The 23,964-nt window shown below is 28.8% G+C and overlaps 1 protein-coding gene across 5 annotated transcripts; it reads left to right on the forward strand.

The window, feature by feature from the left end:
• Positions 1-4,609: 4,609 nt before the first annotated feature.
• On the forward strand, positions 4,610-12,510 carry LOC114940750 (uncharacterized). Of its 5 annotated transcripts, none has more exons than XM_085489396.1 (16): positions 4,614-4,965; positions 5,239-5,352; positions 5,432-5,518; positions 5,682-5,729; positions 5,891-5,941; positions 6,105-6,155; positions 6,323-6,370; positions 6,534-6,584; positions 6,748-6,798; positions 6,885-6,965; positions 7,568-7,696; positions 7,911-7,991; positions 8,612-8,944; positions 9,063-10,111; positions 10,306-10,891; positions 11,527-12,510. In XM_085489396.1, exons 2-16 carry the CDS (start codon positions 5,247-5,249, stop codon positions 11,748-11,750), a joined length of 2,976 nt encoding a protein of 991 aa, XP_085345522.1. In that variant the 5' UTR covers positions 4,614-4,965; positions 5,239-5,246; the 3' UTR covers positions 11,751-12,510. The 5 variants fall into 5 exon arrangements, with proteins under 5 accessions (XP_085345526.1, XP_085345522.1, XP_085345523.1 ...); XM_085489397.1 differs by having other exon boundaries at positions 6,897-6,965; XM_085489400.1 differs by lacking the exon at positions 9,063-10,111 and having other exon boundaries at positions 4,610-4,965; positions 10,616-10,891.
• The last annotated feature ends 11,454 nt before the right edge of the window (positions 12,511-23,964 follow it).

Here is a 23,964-nt window from a genome sequence, read left to right on the forward strand (position 1 = left end):
ATTTATTGCGATCTGCATTTGTCGCAATAAATTCAAGAGAACAATCTTGAACAAGTACAAAAGTCATTTTTAATTTAATTTTCTTATATTAAATCCAAAACTGAAATAAAAAAAAACAATTCTGTTTTCATGGATTTAATGTCATGTATGAAGAGAGACCTGACCCTCCAGCGTTTTAAAATGTGACTCTTGTAAGTTATTATACTTTGCGTAAAAATATAGTTTATTTTTTTATATTTCAGATTTGGATTTAGCAAATAAAATTCTATTAACAATATTAGTTTTGTACTCCATCTGCCAGAAATAGTAGAGATTTAAGTACGGACATATTTACTATTTATTTCCTATTTGACCAAAATCAAGGTTATTTAAAATTTTTCAAAATCGCCAGACAGCATCAAAAACTAGAAACTGTAAACAAAATTTTTATACTTTATTAAAATGTTACATCCTGCGGTCTCCACGATTCTTTTCTTTCGGGGAACGCAATACGATATCTGAAATATCGCAGGCGCATACGATCTGACAAGCGAAGTAAACAATCCGAGAGAGATCTAAATGATCAAAAATAAAAGATATACACAAATCGCGAAAGCCAAACAGGCTAATCTATAAAATTCTAAATTATAACTCGCGGCGCCTTAAAAGATAAGGCAGTTGACAGCTCTCTAAACGAAGTTTACTCTAGCATTACGTCCTGCGATTCTTTCTTTCGGAGAACGTAAGGCGATATTCAAAATATCGCAGACCCGTAGATAAGCCACGATGTGACAGACGAGGCAAAACAATCTTCGTGCATAGAAAAATATAAAATTATAACCCACTGTTCTCTTCAACGAACCACTTGAGAACCAATAAATTTTTTCAAGGGCTATCTCTAAACAATCCTCGCCTGATAGATCAGCGAGGTCTGTTTAAGTCACAACTCGAGAAAGTAATAAATATATCAACCTCCCTTGATTAGAACAAATTCTCCATTGTAAACCTAGGACTCTAAATAAAGCCCTAACCAATCGTAATAATTTCCAAAATCAAAGAGACGCCTCCGGACCTAAAGGGCGTCATTGAAAATTTCTCTATTTGTTGGGAAATACTAACAAACCAATAAAGAAAGAGGCGCAAGGAAATATACAGGGTGTAAAAAAATTAGACCGACAAACTTTGAGGGGAAATAGAGGACATAAAAACAAACATATTTTGTTAATAATGTTTTTCTCTACGACGCTCCGTTTTAATATTAAAGGGTACAAAATAGAAATTTTATGATTTTAACAAAAAACAAACACATAACTGGAAAAATTAAATTGATTTCAATTACACATTATATATTTTAATCTTCAAAAAACAATTAACAAAAGAACGGAACAAAAATGCGCAAATAATTAGCTCAATTTATTATAAATGTTCAAAAATTCCTCCATTTGTTTCAACACAAAAATGACAACGTCGAAATTCGGATTAACGATTCTGTTTCTGTTTCAATGCTTCATCGATAAGAGTTGTAAAAGTTAGCTCGAGTAGCCGTATATAAGTGTTGGTTGGTGCCGTAGGCATCGAGAACATAGAGTAATTACCGTGTCCTCTCGTATCGTATCGTTTTGTGTTAGAGAGAGAGAGGTCTCTTTCTCTGAGTATCGTGCCGCGGGGCTAGCCGACTTCGAGTTTCGCGAGCCGAGCCCTTTCCAAAAAAGTGCCGCCGACAGTCAATCGTTTCACGAGCGAGAATCGTGAAGTCTCGTGTGCGATATATGCAAAGTAACATTTATTACATATTCGATCAGTAGATTTTCGGAATTTGCGTGCAGCCGTTCTCCGCGAGTGTGCTAAATATTTCAATTTTCGACTCGGCGAGAGAGTCGTGCGAGAGTCACAAAATTACCCGCGAAAAACAGTTAAATATGATTTAAATATGGTTCATATTGCTCATTTATATGAACTAAATTAAACTCAAATAAAAACCAAATGTTAAATTTAAAAGTAATATATGTCTTATATGTTTTAAATATGCATCAAAATTAAATTTAAATATGTTCTTGCTATTAGATTTAACTTGTCCAGGCGCATATATGCATCATATTAATATTTAATAAGCACCTAACCAACCTGAGTTTCTAATTTGATTTATATTTGGAACAAATAAGATTTTAATTAACACACAAATTGAAATGTCAAGATATTGTGTCATTTGCGTAAAAATAAATTAAAATTAAAATTATTTTATTTAAGCAGTAATAACATAAAAAAAGAATTCTTTCCCGGGTCTATAGATAAAGAGGTGTCAAGATAACATTAATATAATACATAATAAAAGTACAAAGATTTGCAGAAACGAAAAATGATGACTCGTCTTATTGTTTTATGAGATAAGGCTCTTTAAATAATTGTCTGTTATTGTAGTAGTATTATATTCATTATTTAGTAGAATAATTATTATATAAAAGTAATAGTAATATAAAATAATAGTAATATAAAATACAAACAAAAAAGTTTATATATTTTAGAACTCGTATCAGATTGTATTAGCACAATAAACATCCATATTTACATATTCTTTTCATAATGATTCGGATGGTGGCAGACATAATCTGTCACCCTAATTACTTTACACAGTATATTGTTCATTTTAATGAGTAGTAATTCTTCTGAATTGTTGATTGGAATAACGTGCGAAACCTTAGTCCTGCTTGGGCGATGACAAATAATATTTCTCTGATTAACATTTAGCATCTTAATAATAACATATGTATCATTGTCACGCATTGATACTGAAAGAAAAAATTTTATTTCTCCATAGCCGCAAAAAAATGATGGTTCGTTGGTGAAAAATTGCACAGTGTAATTATTTCGCTTCTTTTCAGCTGTGTACAGAAGAGATGTAAAAAATGACTATGACCTTTATGTGACCTTAACAACGCAGCCTAAGATCAATAGTATCTTCTTATGTCTCGCTTCGAACCCTACAACTTTCGTCTGAAACATTTCTTCATATTTACAGTTGTTTCTGAAATCTAGGGGCGGTTAGATTTCGGAAACACCCTGTATATACACATATTTATTTATCTTTTTCATAGGGTACTGTCCCAAAGCACTCTTTGATTAATTTTCATTCTAATCCATAAATTCTATCCGTAACGATTGCGTCTAACTCGATAAAAAATGGCTATATTTCCAACATTTGACCAATATCTCGAAAACTGGCTACACGAACCTTGTGCCCATTGGAACTTTTGATCAGGACGACATAAACTATATCATACTAAATTTTCAACCAAATCGACTAATATCAATTTTTCCCTATGATTTGTGCGTGCTCCTTTCTATTTAAATGTTTTATCTAATTTTACAGAATACAATTAAACTTTAGTAAAGAATTTGCATGTCAACAGTGTTACGAACTACATATATGCACAATAATGTACACTAACATTATCTGACTGCATTTCTTTGATCGTATACATCTACGTTAAATGCATTAAATAATGGAAAAAATGAAAATAAATTATTTTGTGGCCTAACGTTTGTTTCCAGGACACAAAGGAATCCTTATCCCAAATTTTGTAATATTACTGATTATATACGTATATATTGATTATTGTTCTTATCAAAATTAAATAATATATTTCTTATCCTTCAATTGTATACAGGTGTTTAACATTTGTATACATCTGTTTCTTTTGTATATACGTTTAAATATGCAATTTCTATATGTATATACATAAGTTTTCCAGGACTGTCCTGGAAACTGCCATTTGACATATAATTCTTCCAGGTCAGGCCTGGAACCCTGCAAATGTCTCGGAATATGTCAATAAATGTCGGGAAATGTCTCAGAATAAACCCATTGACACATATATACATATATATATATATATATATATATATATATGTATGTCAAGAGGTAGCTTTCGGGACGATTTTTGGTATAAATCGGCAGTTTTGAGAACTCTTGGTGGTTTTCAAGTCAGTCCTGAAAGCCATACATGTTTATCGGCAGTTTTAGGAACTGTCCTAAAAACTACCATTCTTTAATTTCTTTATATAAAGTCCTTAAAATTGCCAATAAATATAAAAATTTTATACTAAATACATTTAATTGTTATTATTTACAAGATAAGCTTTATATATGTTGTATATATTTATAAACAATTTAGTTACAGTACTAATTACTTGATTAATCTTATATAAAGTAAATATATAGTCTTTTAATCAACTTTGCTATATATGTTTTTAAAACTGCCGTTAGACATCTTTGCAAATATAAATAAATAATTAAGTAAAAATTATAATTTTAGTATGTTTTTAAAGAAAAATAATTAAAGATGTTTTAAAATAAGATCAATATTTAAACATTTTGATATTTTTTTGTTAAAAACTAATTGATCTGTAAACTACCATTTTACTGTATATATTATATAAACCTATCATTTGCGCCAGATCTTTTAATACTTTTGCTTTTCATACATCCATGTGATTTAAATAATTCATTAAGACCTTACGAACTTCTAATAACTCATTAAGGCCCGTATTCATAATCCGTTCTTATATTTGAGATTGTCTTAAGACATCGTTCAACCAATCAAAAGATGCTATGCGGCCATTTGATTGATTGAACGAGGTCTTAAGATGATCTTAAATATAACAACGGATTATGAATACGGGCCTAAGTGTCGATCTTAGAAGAATAAATACTAAATAAATAAATGGAAAAAATAAAATAAATGGAAAAATTGTAAGTTGATTGACTATCGCATCGTTTTTTGCCGCGTAGCAAGTGTTGCCGCGTTATAGCTGTCACTGTGTTTTGAGTGTAGTTTCTGAATGCAGCCTAAGAAATAGATAGTAAAATAACCTCTTTTAATTTGTGAGACACAGTGTTACACAATATATTCTTTGAGCAAAAATAAAAATAATTATAAAATAATGCGTAAAAAAAAAGAAAAACCAGAGGATGGATAATATCTAGTAGTAAGTAGATAAAATTATGTAAAATTTTATATATGTAATTATATCTATGTATCCAGTAAACATTAAATACTAACTAAATTACATTAAATACTAAATAATAACATAACATCTATGTTATAATTTTCTACTGACTATTATTGTAACTGCAACAATGTAATATGCCTTCTATCTATGTAACAGTTAGTGAGAAATTATAACATTGAGGTTATATTACTGTTACTTACTGGATAATACTTGTTAAGTAATAATTTTGTATACAAATATTGTTTTAAGAAAGTTATATGGCTCTTGAAGAAATTGCTAAAAATCTGAGGAATAATATACCAAAAATATATTTAAAACAAATCGACTTAAGTATCACTTCAAGTTCTATGGAAAGTAATGAAGGTGACAAAAAGTTTTATATCATTATATTATTTTTTATATCAATTTTATTTCTTCTAAAAATATACAAATTATTTTTTAGATATTGATGCTAATTTGTTAAGAAATATAGAAAAAAGCAATCAACCAAATATTTCTGAAATATCTCTAGAAAAAAGTAATCAACAAGGTATGCGCTTTGATATCCATGTTTATATAAACTTATTTCTTCATAAAAGTAATATCCGTAGAAAAGCAATACGTAGCTGAGATATTTAGCTATCTTTTATTTAATATTTTTTCATAAAATATTCATTATCGATCATTTAGAATAATTATAGTTCCTTTTTTAGATATTCAACTAAGTATTTCTGAAATATCTCCAGAAAAAAGTAATCAAGGTGTGTGCTTTAATCCATGTTTATATAAACTTATTTTTTCATAAAAGTAATATGCGTAGAAAAGTAGCATATAGCTGAGATATTTACCTATCTTTTATTTAGTATTTTTTCATAAAATATTAATTATCAATCATTTGCCATAATTATTTATGCTTTTTTAGATATTCAACTAAGTATTTCTGAAATATCTCCAAAAAAAAGTAATCATCAAGGTGTGTGCTTTGATCCATGTTTATATAAACTTATTTCTTCATAAAAGTAATATGCGTAGAAAAGTAGTATGTAGCTGAGATATTTACCTATCTTTTATTTAATATTCTTTTTATAAAAATATTAATTATCAATCATTTGGAATAATTATAGTTCTTTTTTTAGATATTCAACCAAATATTTCTGAAATATCTCTAGAAAAAAGTAATCAACAAGGTATGCGCTTTGATATGTTTCCATGTTTATATAAACTTATGTCTTCATAAAAGTAATATGCGTAGAAAAGCAATACGTAGCTGAGATATTTAGCTATCTTTTATTTAAGATTTTTTCATAAAATATTCATTATCGATCATTTAGAATAATTATAGTTCCTTTTTTAGATATTCAACTAAGTATTTCTGAAATATCTCCAGAAAAAAGTAATCAAGGTGTGTGCTTTGATCCATGTTTATATAAATTTATTTTTTCATAAAAGTAATATGCGTAGAAAAGTAGCATATAGTTGAGATATTTACCTATCTTTTATTTAATATTTTTTTTATAAAAATATTAATTATCAATCATTTGGAATAATTATAGTTCCATTTTTAGATATTCAACCAAATATTTCTGAAATATCTCCAGAAAAAAGTAATCATCAAGGTGTGTGCTTTGATCCATGTTTATATAAACTTATTTCTTCATAAAAGTAATATGCGTAGAAAAGTAGTATGTAGTTGAGATATTTATCTATCTTTTATTTAATATTCTTTTCATAAAAATATTAATTATCAATCATTTGGAATAATTATAGTTCCTTTATTAGATATTCAACCAAATATTTCTGAAATATCTCCAGAAAAAAATAATCAACAAGGTATGCGTTTTGATTCATGTTTATATAAACTTATTTCTTCATAAAAATAACATGCACAGAAAAATAATAACATTATTTGGTATTAGTTCATTTTTTAGATGTTCAACCAAGTATTTCTCAAACTAATCTTTTTGAAATACTAAATGATAAAACAATTGATAATACAGGTAATATAACTAATTTAAATATTGAAATGTTATGTTTAACTGCATGATAAGCATTATTACATATAAATATAAATATTCTATATCCATTTTTGATAATAATGATACTAATTTTGTTACAATTGTATTTTTGAATAAATTTTTGGAAATTTTAAATTTTAAATAAAGAAGAAACAGCCTATCTACAAAATAATATTTATAATTCATATTCAGTTTATTATTTTCATTTTGAAGTTAACTTGTTTAATTAATATTACAATATTAATTAAATATTTTAATTTACAAGCAAATTTATCATGAATTTTAATAATTTTTTAGATTTAAATATTAATTTTTCTAAGCATTATTACATATAAATATAAATATTCTATATCCATTTTTGATAATAATGATACTAATTTTGTTACAATTGTATTTTTGAATAAATTTTTGGAAATTTTAAATATTAAATAAAGAAGAAACAGCCTATCTACAAAATAATATTTATAATTCATATTCAGTTTATTATTTTCATTTTGAAGTTAACTTGTTTAATTAATATTACAATATTAATTAAATATTTTAATTTACAAGCAAATTTATCATGAATTTTAATAATTTTTTAGATTTAAATATTAATTTTTCTATGAACGAGGATATCTCTTTGGAACATATATTGAATTCATCTTTTACTACTTTAGTAGAAATAAATGCTCAATATAAGGAAGTGACAGAAATAATAAATGACTCCAATGGTAAAGTATTGTATAATAATTTAATTGTTTTTATGTAAACTAGAGTGGTCATATGTCACATAAATTGTATGGATATAATGAATTTATACAAAAGAGTGTGTATATGTGTGAGAGAGAAACTTTTTTTATTTAATTATTATAGTTAAAAAATTATTGCTAATTAGTTAATCTAGTATGTATGTACTAGTTAATCTATTATGATTTATTCTCGTAGGTATTAATTCTAACGTTGCAGAAGACAATATTCAAAATAAAACTTTAAAACTTTGTCAAATAACAACAGTTAATCAACAAGGTAACAATACAATTTATATCTATTTGCTTCCAAATTAAACGTTGTTACATATAATTTTATAACGAACATAATATGGTTATTTTAATATAATGTATTATTAATAGATTAATATGTATGTATATTTTGTTATATAATGTCATGCCAAAGTTTTGATATTAGATACACGAGCAAAATCTTTAAAAAATCCTTAAGAACTATATGTAAATAAAGATAAATTAATCAAACAGATAATTTAATAAATTAGATTAAATTCTTTATTTTATTGAACTTTTTGAAGAACTTATAAGGTATCTGTTTATAAATAATTACAATTAAAAATTTTCATAACTTTAATAATATTATAGAAAGCTCTCTATAAACATATAGCATGTATAATAGTTTTGAAATTTATTTTTAAGTATTTTAAGTATTCTAAGTATTCTATTTTTCTCTTTTGCATCTTTGATATAATTATTGATATTGAAAATAATATATATATATATATATATATATATATATATATATCTATTACACATTAATATATATATATATATATATATATATATCTATTATACATTAATATAACATATTAATGTATATTCATTACGTATTACATCAAAAATTATACATTTTGATTTCAGACAATATTTATGAAGACAGTGAGGATTACAATAATGATCCAGATTATGATGTTTCCAATGATTCAGATGATGAATCAAATATTTCTATTTTTGAAAGCTTTGATAAAAATGAAAAGTCTAATACTACAAATGATAGTCTTAATACCTCGAAATATGAAGAAAAAGCAAATTGTGATGATACAAATCTTATTGTGCTTAAATCTCAAGAGAAAGGACAAAATAAAAAATATTTTTGCAAGTATTGCAAAAAATTACAAACTAAATTTGCACGACACTTAGAGACTGTTCATAAAAATGAGGAAGAGGTAAAAAAATTTATTTTGCTTCCTAAAGGTAAATATAATATATAATAATCTATACACATCATTTTGAATCAAATGTTGCATTATACATATCTTTATTAAAAAATGTTTATATTATTTTTCTTTTATTTTTATATTATTTTTCTTAGGTAATTCAGAAAGAAAGGCCATCATAGAGACTATTAGAAAAGAAAGTAATTTTATATATAATACTAGTTCGCAGTTTAATACAGGAGAATTGATAGTATCTCGGAGACCTTCGAAAATTAACAAACTTGCATCAGAATATATTTGTTGTCCAAAGTGTAAGGGCTTTTATACAAAAAATAATGTAAGACATCACTTTCAAAATTGTAACAAAAGAAGTATTGGCAGACATGTTATGGTACTTGGTAGAAAAGTACAAGCACGGATACACACTAAAGCCAGTGATATGGTTAGAAAAGTAATCTTCCCAATTATGAGAGATGACAATGTGTGTAGAATAATAAGATATGATGAGTTAGTGATACTTCGCGCAAATAAATTATGTAATAAATTTAGGAATCAACGCCACCATGATATGATAAGAGCAGAATTAAGACTTTTAGGTCGTTACTTAATTTCTATTAAGAAATTTAATTCAAATATCACTAATTTTGCCTCAATATATCAACCGTGCAATTATGATTCATGCATTTTAGCTGCTAAAGATGTAGCTCAATTTAATCCTGATACTAATAAATTTAAAACACCGTCTGTCGCTACACGACTTGGTACGCTCTTAAAAAAATTAGGAAACATATTATGTACTGAATATATAAAAAAAGATGATAATGAGGGTTTAAGAAAGGTAGAAAATTTCTTGAAACTTTTAGAAGAAGATTATGGAGCAACAATAAATAAAATAGCAGAGGAAACTGTAACGCAAAATAAAAGACATAATAAAATTGAATTACCAGATATGGAGGATATCCAGAAATTATATAATTATTTAAAAGAAGAAAGAAACATATTGTATAGTGAGCTTCTTAAATCTTATAATTACAGTACATGGTTAGAATTATTAAAAGTTACGCTTATTTCTATGCAAGTTTATAACAGAAGAAGAGCAGGTGAAATAGAAAAAGTTCTAATAGAAGATTACAAAAGTTTTAAAAGTGTAGGAGAACACACAGATTCTGAAGTGTACAATTCATTATCAGAGTCTGGAAAAGAGGTAATATTATTTTAATAATTATTAAATAAATAAATTATTGCGTTAAAATATATTTTATATCTAATAATTTATATTTTTCTTCCTTTAAATTATTTATATTTTATTAATTTTAATGCATAAAATTTATAATACTTTTATTATATTTATTCTATAATAATTTTTCTTTTATGTATTTTTTCTGTTTGTTGTATTAGGCTATTAAAAAATTCGTTACATTTGATATTAGAGGTAAACTAGGTCGTACAGTTCCCGTATTGTTGCATTCACAATTACAAGATTGCATCGAATTATTACTGCAACATAGATTAAATGCAAAAATAAAATCAGAAAGCCCTTACCTTTTTGGCATTCCTGGATACGATAAACATCGATATAAGCATTTGAAAGCGTGCATTCTTATGCGAGACTATTCTTCAAAATGTGGAGCAGCAAAACCTCTTACTTTACGAGGCACCAAACTACGAAAACATATTGCCACAAAATGCATCACACTTAATCTTTCAGAATCGGAAGTTACAGAGTTGGCAAACTTTATGGGTCATGATAAAAGCATACACAAATCGCATTATCGACAGTCAATTCCTGAATTAGATATTCCAAGATTCTCCCGACTTCTAAATCTAGCTATTTTTAATGAGGAAAATGACAATGAAGATGGAGAAATTGAGCAAAATCTTATTTCTGAGAATTTAAATGACTCATCTGAATCCTCTCATTCTGATGATATTGAAATTAATAATAATATACCATCATCAAAAACACCTAAGAAAAAACGAAGCAGTAAGCATATATTTTAAATCATTTTTTGCATTATATAATAAAATTTTTATTTTGTAATTTCTGTTACATTTATAATATATTAATAATATATAATAGCTCTCTTTCTATAAAAAAATAATAACTGTAATTATTACAATTACTAAAATGATAACCTTTTCTTTAATATTTATCTTAACTAATAACTTTAACATTATTTTAATATGCAAAGTGTCCTAGAGTAAACGTATCAAATGTTACTAGCATATTCTTGAAATCATTTTGAGATGAAAATCCTATAACAAAATATCGAGGCTATAATAAGTTTTAAAACATTAAAAGTTAGCTAGTCATTGCGCTATTCAGTCAACTATATACTGTACAGTCACTGTACATCGTACAATAATAAAGATGATTGAATAACTTTAAATGCTTCTCATTTAAAAACTATTTTAGCCTAAAGATTTTAATATCATAAGATTTTTATTTTAAAATGATTTCAAGAATGAGCTAATAATCTTTCCTGCATTTGATTTTGGACTGCATATTAAGTAAACATTTTATATTATTAATATTTTATTTTATAAATTATACATATGTTTCTTATATAATAATTAGCTGTACTAAGTTATTCAATAAATTAATAATATAATTGCTAGCATCACCATTTGGGCCAACTAAAAGGAAGCGATGGACGCAAAAAGAAATTCAAATAATATTAACAGATTTTTCTCAAGAAATAGAAAAATCACGCTTACCATCTGGAAGAGATATTGAGACTTTAAGACAAAAACATTCATGTCTACAAAAACGCACAGTGCCGCAGATAAAGACATGGCTTCATAATATTATAAGTGGTAAAACAAAAATTCCAAAGATTTAATTAATTTTCATAATATATTATCCTCCCAGAAATATTTTTAATATAAATTTAAATATAAATTATTATTAAATATTCTCAAAATAATAATAACTAGAAGTATAAAATTACTTAACTCAAAAATATTTAAATAAAAAATTTATCAATTTTTATTTTATTTTTAAATATATTAACGTGCTTAATAAAAGTTTTTTGCACAAATTTTATACAACATGATAAAATTAAGTTTCTTGTAATTTGGTTTTAACTATAACTAAGAAAATACAGTTTAAGTACATTTATATGCAAATTTTGTTATAATATATGTGGCTAAACTTTTAGTCTTTTTTATTAGTATGTTAAGCAATAATTTAGTTTTGAAAAAAAGATTCTGGTATTCCAAACTATGAAAGAATTTACAGTATTATGAAGAGATTGTTGTAATAGATATAAGATTACAAAATGTATTATAGTTAATAGAAAAATTTTATATCAGATGAGATTTTGATGTATGTTAAACAGTACAATGTAGTACAATATTTTCTGTTGTTAAATCTGCAAACTATTATAATATTAAAAGATTCTTTCCTTAAAGTGCTATATAAAACTGATACAAGTGATAAGACTGTATTAAGAAAAAGTTAAAATGCATTGTTATGTGATAGGTATAACAAATAAATTATATTTTATAAAATATTGTTATAACAAAATCCCTATAATGTATTACCTCAAAAAAAGAAATACAACTTTGAGTGTGTATTAATAATAAATTTTATGAAAAATATTTATTAATTATTGTTTAATATTATTATTTATTATTTAGTGATTACTTTTACCTTGTAACAGATGCGATAAGATACGATAAGATATATAATACATTACTAATTTACTAATATTTTGATTAATAATTTACTTACAATCTCAAAATATCTCATATTTCCCAAATTCTTAAAAGTACATACATATATGTTTTATTCAGGGTCAAGATTTAAATATTTGATCGTCTTTCTTGTTGCCTAAAAAAAAAGACTTAGAAATGCGGATACTAAAAAAGAATTGCATAGAAAAGGGTAGAATAATAATATATAAAAAAAAGAATTAAATTACTCGCTGAAATCCTAAGTACAATGTAAGAAATTGTACACAAAAAAAATATTAAATATTTCTTGGCTCTTGTTGCCTATCTTACACTTTAAATTTATATTTATATTACAGAGCCGTGTTAAACTCTTAACTTATACACGCTGGCTTAAAGGCGTTTGTTTATCAACATTATTATAGATATAACAGAGAAAAGTATAGAATCGAAGGGATCTGAATAGCTCAGTTGGAAGAGCAGTCGCCCGGCAAGCGAAAGGTCTCGGGTTCGATTCCCGATTCAGCGACTTTCGGATCTATATTTTTCTCTTGCATTTATTTATTTCCGTAGGGGGGTTAAAGGGTTATTGAAATTAAATCTCAAATATGAGATTATTTCATATTTTAAATCTTGGCAGTGACCAAGTAAAAATTTGGTGCCTTGTGCACAGATATTTAATTCTAACGAAAAAATTTAGTTTCGTTGGGATAGCGCGCTGCCTTCCGCAATTGGCTCTTGTTGCCTATCTTACACTTTAAATTTATATTTATATTACAGAGCCGTGTTAAACTCTTAAATTAAATATTTCCTTTTTAAATTCATATTTGATTAATTATGATACATTCCTTTTTTTTCTCTAGCATAATATTAAAAAAAACAGAATGGAATAAATTTTCTTCTCTTTCAGTCCGTTCTCTTTCATGTATTAGTGAGCATTTTAGCATATTATAGACTTCAATGCAAAGAAACAGACTATTAAAATTAAACATAGACAGGTTAAACAATTTCATAATAATAAAAAATATTATTTTCCTTAAATTTATTAAATAATATTAATTTTCCTTAAATAATTACATTGATAGAGATTTGCCCATCATAGATCATTTAAACTAATAATGTAACATTCTCAAATAAATCATAAAGAAACATACAAAAGAAGAGCTTTGTAAAGTACGTCGATAGTGTTTAGAAAGCCAAAAATATTAAAGATCTTATAAGATGGCAGCTTTCAGATCTATACATAACAGCAAAATGGCAGTTATCAGACCGTTGACTTTTTGACAAGACCGAAATGAAATCCATTTGATTCATTAGTTCGATAGATATTTGTCAATCACAAGACAAAGTAATTTTTAAAATTATTAAACAAAATTCAGTTCCCATAAGTTTGTCATTTAAATCCGCTTTTGTTCCGCAGATTAACTAAGACCGATGTGCAGAATTAATGTTTTAAGTCACGTTAAACTAATACTGCAACATGTTTCACAGCAAACATTAAATGAAACAAATAACAGCTATATCAGGTATTGGAATTACGCGTAAACGCTGAAACAATTATACTGTTTTGCTCAATTGGTAGATTTCAGGTCTATACATAACAGCCGAATGGCAGTTTCCGATCCATTGATTATTTGACAAGAGATGACCTAAATTGATTCATTATTTCGATAGATACTTGTCCATCAAGAAAAGATGTAATTTTAAAATTATTTATACAAAATTCAGTTTCCATGAATTCTTCATTCAACCCGATTTCGTTCCGCAGATTAACTAAAACCGATATGCAGGATTAACGTTTTGGATCACGTGAAACCAATATTGCGACATGTTTCGAAGCAAATATTAAATGAAACATATAACAGCTTTAGCAGATATTGGAATTACGCGTAAACGCTGAAAGAATTATACTGTTTTGCTCAATTGGTAGATTTCAGGTCTATACATAACAGCCGAATGGCAGTTTCCGATCCATTGATTATTCAACCATAGATGACCTAAATTCTTAAGTCTGTTTGATTCATTATTTCGATAGATACTTGTCCATCAAGAAAAGATGTAATTTTAAAATTATTTATACAAAATTCAGTTTCCATGAATTCTTCATTCAACCCGATTTCGTTCCGCAGATTAACTAAAACCGATATGCAGGATTAACGTTTTGGATCACGTGAAACCAATATTGCGACATGTTTCGAAGCAAATATTAAATGAAACATATAACAGCTTTAGCAGATATTGGAATTACGCGTAAACGCTGAAAGAATTATACTGTTTTGCTCAATTGGTAGATTTCAGGTCTATACATAACAGCCGAATGGCAGTTTCCGATCCGTTGATTATTCGACAATAGATGACCTAAATTCTTAAGTCTGTTTGATTCATTAATTCGATAGATAGTTGTCAATCTGGAAATAAGTAATTTTCAAATTATTTACACAAAATTCAGTTTCTATGAATTCTTCATTTGATTCCGATTCCGTTCCGCAGATTAACTAAAACCGATGTGCAGAATTAATGTTTTGGATCACGTGAAACTAATACTGAGACATGTTTCTAAGCAAACATTAAATGAAACATATAACAGCTTAGGAGGTACTAGAATTACGCGTAAACGCTGAAAGAATTATACTGTTTTGCTCAATTGGTAGATTTCAGGTCTATACATAACAGCCGAATGGCAGTTTCCGATCCGTTGTTATTCGACAATAGATGACCTAAATTCTTAAGTCTGTTTGATTCATTATTTCGATAGATACTTGTCCATCAGGAAAAGATGTAATTTTAAAATTATTTATACAAAATTCAGTTTCCATAAATTCTTCATTCAACCCGACTTCGTTCCGCAGATTAACTAAAACCGATATGCAGGATTAACGTTTTGGATCACGTGAAATCAATATTGCAACATGTTTCGAAGCAAATATTAAATGAAGCATATAACAGCTTTAGTTGATATTGGAATTACGCGTAAACGCTGAAAAAATTATACTGTTATGCAATTGGCAGATTTCAGGTCTATACATAACAGCCGAATGGCAGTTTCCGATCGGTTGATTATTCGACAATAGATGACCTAAATTCTTAAGTCTGTTTGATTCATTAATTCGATAGATACTTGTCTATCTGGAAGAAAAGAATTTTCAAATTATTTACACAAAATTCAATTTCTATGAATTCTTCATATGAATCTGATTCCGTTCCTCAGATTAACTAAAACCGATGTGCAGAATTAATGTTTTGGATCACGTGAAACTAATACTGAGACATGTTTTTAAGCAAACATTAAATGAAACATATAACAGCCTAGCAGGTACTAGAATTACGCGTAAATGCTGAAAGAATTATACTGTTTTGCTCAACTGCTAGATTTTAGGTCTATACATAACAGCCGAATAGAAATTTCCGATCCGTTGATTTTTCGACAACAGGTGACCTAAATTATTAAGTCTGTTTGATTCATTATTTCGATAGATACTTGTCCATCAGGAAAAGATGTAATTTTAAAATTATTTATACAAAATTCAGTTTCCATGAATTCTTCATTCAACCCGATTTCGTTCCGCAGATTAATTAAAACCGATATGCAGGATTAACGTTTTGGATCACGTGAAACCAATATTGCGACATGTTTCGAAGCAAATATTAAATGAAACATATAACAGCTTTAGCAGATATTGGAATTACGCGTAAACGCTGAAACAATTATACTGTTTTGCTCAATTGCTAGATTTTAGGTCTATACATAACAGCCGAATGGAAATTTCCGATCCGTTGATTTTTCGACAACAGGTGACCTAAATTATTAAGTCTGTTTGATTCATTATTTCGATAGATACTTGTCCATCAGGAAAAGATGTAATTTTAAAATTATTTATACAAAATTCAGTTTCCATGAATTCTTCCTTCAACCCGATTTCGTTTCGCAGATTAACTAAAACCGATGTGCAGAATTAACGTTTTGGATCACGTGAAACTAATACTGAGACATGTTTCTAAACAAATATTAAATGAAACATATAACAGCTTTAGCAGGTATTGAAATTACGCGTAAACGCTGTAAGAATTATATTGTTTTGCTCAATTGGTAGATTTCAGGTCTATACATAACAGCCGAATAGCAGTTTCCGATCCGTCGATTTTTCGGCAATAGATGACCTAAATTTTTAAGTCTGTTTGATTCACTAGTTCGATAGATATTTGTCCATCACGAGAAAAATAATTTTTAAAATTATTAAACAAAATTCAGTTCCCATAAGTTCGTCGTTTGAATCCAATTTTGTTCCGCAGATTTATGTTTTGGATCATGTTAAACTAATACGGCGACATATTTCTAAGCAAACATTAAATTAAACATGTAATAACAATTTAACCACGTTTTGGAATACGTGTAAATGTTGAAAGTATTATATTATTCTTTTCAATTGGTAGTTTTCAAGTCTACATATGGCAATGGTAGTTTTCAGGTCTATATATGACAGTAGGTTTTTAGTCTATAATATGTGGCTGATATCAAATCATTAATTCTAGGCAAAAGATTTCGAAAATTATTAAATTTTGTTAAATAATACTCTGAGTCTTTTTAGATTGTTTATCTTCTGAGGAGAAACTATTTTATAATATTAATATTAATTTAGTAAATTTTTTATTTTCTTTTTCATAAAAATAAGTTTAATTATGATTTTTCCTAACTGTTTATTCTTGTTTTTAAACATTAGTCTGATGAATATAATGAAAATTATATTTGAAGTATTTTAGAATATATAAGACCTGAAATCTGCCTCAGCATTTAACTTAATTCTGACGAAATGGTGGATTTCAGTACCTACATCTTTTTACATGTAATTTCTATTCCCTCTTAATTAATAATACACTTTAATTATTTATAATATTTCTAATTGACATTATTTTTATGTGAGAGTAAAAAAAAATTTAATAGGATGAGTTAATCACTATTTTTTATTAAGAAAATAAAGAGTCTGAAAGTTGCCTTTTGCTTCAATAAAAATTTAATTAAATGGCAGTATTAAGAACTTATAAGAAAATTACATATATTTTATCAATTTGTTTTTCGTATAATGCAAAATTGATCAAAAACTATTAATAAATATCAAATCAATAACATGCATATGTTAAATAAAGGAAAATTTATCGTTTTAGTTAAAAATAAGATTGACCTGATAACCACCATTCCATACATATTTCAATATATTTTCAAAAATACTGATTTTTGTTGACTAAAAAGCATTCTAAACATTACTTACTACACTGTTATCTATAGAAATCATATGTCTAAGATGCGTCCTGAAAACTACCTTTTGACATACATATATATATATATATATATATATATATAACATAAATGACTTTAAATGACCTTGAAAATCGCTCTTTAGCAAACAATTTATTACCGTCATCTTCTTTTCCCCTTAAAATCCTATTTATCTTTCCTGATTTTCTTCTTTCTGATTTTCCTCTATTATCTATACTTTATTCTTTATTATCCTTGCAGGTAGTTCCTTTATACGTAGCTCTTTTTGTACGCAATACTTTTAAACATACCTAATAAAAATAAATAATCAATAAATAGAAATATTAAATATAGTATATATGTACATATATATGTATATGTTCAACACCTTTTTATACATTTTACAAGCTAACAGTGACATTCCAGATAACCAGTGAAAACACAAGTTGCTTTCATGTTGCTAATAAAAATGTTACCATCTTGCTACGCATCTATGTCGTCCATTGAGCTATTGTTTGCTAGCATTTGATGTCGGAAATGAAAGATTGCACGTTTTAAACATTATGCTGGCATTAGAATTAAATGGATGTTGACAATTAACGCTGACATAATGATAGTAGCATATTTATATCTGTTAGCAAACTGAAAACATATGCTAACATTTTGTTAATAGAATGCTTATTTGATATGTTTCTTTTTTAGCTGAGCATTTGATTACGACAAAATGTTAACGTCATGCTAGCTACTCAAATATTTAATTCATATTCCTAGCAAAGAACCAGCATTGATTGCTAGCATCTTATTTTTATACGTTGCTTGGGCATACTTGCTTATCTGGGATAACATCAATATATTATAATTTCCAATTTAACAATATAATCGCGTTACATATGAGTATGAGATATGTCACATTGCAGTTAGCTTATGTTTAATAGATTGTAATCTTTTTGTTGACAACAGTTTTGTTATTAATAGACATAATTACCTGAACAATCTATAACTGAATAATCTATAATAAATATATATTTCTTCTGCTTTTGTCCTTTCGCTTTCACTTCCTGATATATAATACTTCTAAGCGTACCTAATAAAAAATAAATCAATTAAATACAAACATTATATATAAAAATTCAATTTAATACATTCTATTAGTTCTCTCTCTCTCTCTCTCTCAACGTTTTTATTTCTTAAATAAAAAATATAGCACATAACGCATATTCTCTTAACCATTTAATATAACCTTGAAGAAACAATGTGTGTGTCTATAAATTTTTTCCTGCAATTTTATAATTTTTTTCTTTTTTTCTTCTTACACTACATTTCTTGGTATCAATTCTGTAACTTTTATTAAAGTGAAAACGTGAAAAGTGAAAAATTTTCTCCAATCACACATTAAAATAATGCTAAAAGTTTTTTTAACTAAAGTTTTTTAATTTTTTTAATTTTGTATTAATTTTTTAATTTTTGCATAAGTTTCTAATTTTCAATTTTTTTTATAAATATTTATTCATTTGGCGCAAATTTTAGATATTATTTTTTTTTAGAAATATTAATTTTACAACATAAAAGTTTTATATTTTTTATAAAACACTTTAACACATGACGCGTAAACTTGGCGCCCTTTTTTTTACTTTTTTTTAAAAAAAGGTATTTTTTTATGGTTTTGTTAACTTGACTAAACCTTTCAACTAAATTATTACAATATTTTGTTAATTAAACATATATTAATGTCTAAATCAAATAAAAACAATTTTGTTTTTAATATATGTTATATTTAATTTAAATTATTTTATATGTTCAATTAATAAAATATTATTAATTTAAAAGTTTAATTAATAAAGATAACAATATTTTTGTCAATGCACGCACATATACATACGCACGCACGCACACACACAGAGAATAGCCTATTTTAAATAATATATTATTAAACATACGTTTTTTGTTCGTCTCTTTCTTTTATCTTCTTCTCTCTCTTTTTCTCACTGTTTCTATCTTTCTCTCTTTTATATTTTTCTTCTTTTATGGTTTTTTTTCTCTAACAACTTGACAACTGGACAATTAATATAACATAATAGATTATTAATTATACATATATAATTATAACAATATAATAATACACTGAGAAAAAAATACACTGGATAGCCTAATTTAATTAATGCATTATTAAACATACTTTTAGTCTCTTCTTCCTATTTAAAAATTAAAAAATTAAAAAAAATGTATTTAAAAATTTTCTCATTGTATCAAAAAATAGTATTAGACATTTCTTCTTAAATTTTTATTTTCTACCGAATGTTGCTGAGCAAATGCGACACTTTTTTAACACCCTGTATATATATATATATATATACAGGGTGTTAAAAAAGTGTCGCATTTGCTCAGCAACATTCGGTATATATATATATATATATATATATATATATATATAATATATAATATATCAGGAGACGCGGTAGTGTCTCCGGCCATGTTCAAACCCTAAAAGACCTTAAAAAACACTACAAGTCTCCTGCACCATCAAAGTCCATTTTTTGGGGGTGTAGAACTACTAAAATATAAAAAATTTTGAATTGCACGTAATATAACCTGAAAGGCGGCATCGCCACGAGTAATTTGAGCCAAGAAAAAATAAAATCGGTCAAGCCGTTCTGGAGATACAAGCGGTCAAAAAGTGACGTTTTTCATGAAAAATGAAGTAATGTCGTCTTCTTCTTCTTCTTCTTCTTCTTCTCTGTCCGCGTCCGCTGACGTTATCAGGATTATATATATATATATATTGTTGCGTCCTCGGGACGCCTCTCGCTCAGTCACTCACACACAGTCACTCTCACTCGCGCGCGAAATAAAGACACTCGCATAATAGGGAAATGAACTTTAATATGAGGAACCAATACACGAAACCAATGAAATATAACAAATAGTGCATTCGTAATGCAAAGAAGCTCCGGTCTCGGAAAACGTCCGCACGATGCGACCGCTAGACCAAAACTGTCATGTCTCCCGAAAACAGAAGAAGACCCTTAGTTGTTTAACAACAACTCCCTTGACGACGATCTCCCGGAAGCGTAAAGAGTTGATCCCGCGAAAAGTATCACCCGATACAAAGATGTAGATCCAGGGGCGTAACACGGGGGCGCAACACTGCCCCCCTTCTTCAAAATTGTCGTCCCGACAATTCTCACGGAGATTGAAGACCTAGGACTCTGACGCTGCTATCAGGGCACCTACGATACTCCGCTCTCCCTTAGCTGCTGCTACAGGTTACCGAACGAAACGCCTGGTCCCTCTCCTTTCGCGTCTACACTGTCCGGACGAATCCTGCTCTCCCTTAGCTGCTGCTACAGGTTACCGAGCTTCGCCCTCCTCCTCTCCGTACTCGAACTGTTTTTTTGAAGAAAAATTGGCCAGATTTTTCCCATAACAGTCGAGTTGATAGAAGATATCCCTGCTGTCTTCGCGGTTTCACTATACTCGCCGTCTCCCGGAAGGATAACGAAATGGTCCATGAATCTTCAGACAAAGGGGGGGAATATCTTCCGTGGACCCAACGTTCCTCGTGAACACCCTAAGTCTCTGTCCCGGCATTTGCCCTCAGTCTCGTGGGAAAACCACGGATCAAAAACCACGAGAGGGACAGTCTTCAACGTGATGAACCAAATGACCAATCTTCTGAAGATGAGACGGTCTTCTCAATTGAAAGGAGCCAGTTGCCCTCGAGTAATGGTCGCAGGAACTTCCTCAGAGAATTCTCTCGTAACGAAAACTCAGGCAAGCCTCTTCTTAAAAATTTCCAACTAGAAAAGAAAACATTCCTTACGCAGAATAAATTCACCAATTAAAAAAAATGCACTTACAAATATACACACAAACACAACTCTCCAATTTCTAGCAATCTTTATTTGAGTTTTGTACTATTTCTAATTAACAATCAATATTTCTATCTAAAAATGGAGCTAATCTATCTGCATGCACTACTTTCTTCCGATGTCTGGGTGTCTTCTGAATGCAGTACACCACATCGTTGAATTTCTTTACAATAGAGAAAGGTCCTTCTAACACTACAATCAATGAGATCAACAAAATTGGACGTCGGGGCGTTTTCTGTAAGAATTGAATTTTCCCCGAAAAATTCAACTACCTCTAGTTTTCCTTCGCCTCAGAACATTGAAAACGCAAATGCCCAATCTTCCCGCAAGACCAACATTCTTTCTCTTTGGCCGAAAAGTTGTTCGCTTGCGCTTCCCCTTTCGAGTCAAACCGTTCGCTTTTCTTTTTTTCGGAATCGGTTCGCGCGTCGCTCCTCTCTCCTTTTTGATAATTTTGACTTATTTTGCCGTAATTTCCTTTATTACTAAAATTGTCTCTTTTTCTATCAAAACTATCCCCCTGAATTATTTTTATGGCCTTAGCTCTTTCTATAGCCAAATGTAAGGATGTAATTCCCTCCAGTTGAAGGGTTTTTTTGACAAACCCGTCTATTAATGCCGAGACAAATTGCGCGCATGCTATTTTATCGCGGACCGCATATGGACATTCGGGGTAAGCTAGACGCGACAGTCTCTCAAGTTCGGCTCCAAAGGAAGCGAAATCCTCTCCATATTTTTGTTTCCGTGTCGTAAAAAGATAGTAATAATTTTGCGTCAAGTTTCCGTCTTCAAAAAGCAACTCTAATTTTGATTTTAATTCCGCGAATGTTAATTCTTCAAAATTCTCAACATTTTCTAAAACGGACCGAGCTTTTCCCCTTAAATTTGCAGCGAGAGTAATCATTTTTGCTTTCTCATCCTAATTATTCGCGACGGCTATCAAAAGAAATTGGGAGAGGAACTCCCGCAGCGGAACCCTTCCATCGAATGTATCGGGCTTCAGTTTTAAGCCCGTTTTCGCACGAAAGTCACCGGTCGTCTCGCCCGCGTTTATCACGGCACTCGCGGCTATCGCGGCACTCGCGGTACTCGCGCAAGCTAAATTCAGTCGTGTATCCCCAGAAGCTCTTATATTAGAAGGACTTAGCTGGTTAGTTTGCTGCGAGGAGATCCTCAATTCGAGCTGGTGCAGCTGTTCGTCCTTCTCTCGGAGAAGAGCCTCAAAGCGAGCTTGTTGATGTTCTCGTTCGGCCCGCATTTCTCGTAGTTCTCGCAGTGCAGTCTGCAACGCATCAGTCTCGTCTATCTCCTTCATCGTTGTTCGGGAACGCGTCGCTTTCGGTGAATGTTGAGTTGTCATTTTGGCGTTCACTCAGGAAGATGCGATTCTTTGGTTTTATCCCGGCTGAGCCCCCAAAATGTTGCGTCCTCGGGACGCCTCTCGCTCAGTCACTCACACACAGTCACTCTCACTCGCGCGCGAAATAAAGACACTCGCATAATAGGGAAATGAACTTTAATATGAGGAACCAATACACGAAACCAATGAAATATAACAAATAGTGCATTCGTAATGCAAAGAAGCTCCGGTCTCGGAAAACGTCCGCACGATGCGACCGCTAGACCAAAACTGTCATGTCTCCCGAAAACAGAAGAAGACCCTTAGTTGTTTAACAACAACTCCCTTGACGACGATCTCCCGGAAGCGTAAAGAGTTGATCCCGCGAAAAGTATCACCCGATACAAAGATGTAGATCCAGGGGCGTAACACGGGGGCGTAACAATATATATATATAAATCTCTTCTCACCTTTCACTCACACCTCCCTCAACTTCCACCCACCCCTTTCCCTCCCACAAAAATCCCTCCCTTTTTAAATTGACGATTAATTTTAGAAAGATTAATTAGATTTCGTTACAATGACGATTGATATAAGCTAAATTAATCGAAGATCGTTTAATTAACAATTAATATGATCGAAGTCAATTAAAGATTATTTAATTGACAATTGATATAAACGAAATTAATCGGAGAACGATCGATTAAAAATTAATACAAGCTAATTTAATTAAAAGTTTTTTAATTAACGATTAATATGAGTTAATTTTAATTAGAAGTACTTTAATTGACGATCGAAAAAAACAGATTCAATCGAAGACAATTCAATTGACAATTGATTTGAGCAGAAACAATTAAAAAATATTTAATTGACGATTAAATATAGCAAATTTAATGCGAATCTCTTCCATTAATGATTGACTT

This window comes from Nylanderia fulva, unplaced genomic scaffold, assembly GCF_048542155.1.
Source record: "Nylanderia fulva isolate GAGA-0341 unplaced genomic scaffold, ASM4854215v1 Scaffold82, whole genome shotgun sequence".
NCBI lineage: Eukaryota > Metazoa > Arthropoda > Insecta > Hymenoptera > Formicidae > Nylanderia > Nylanderia fulva.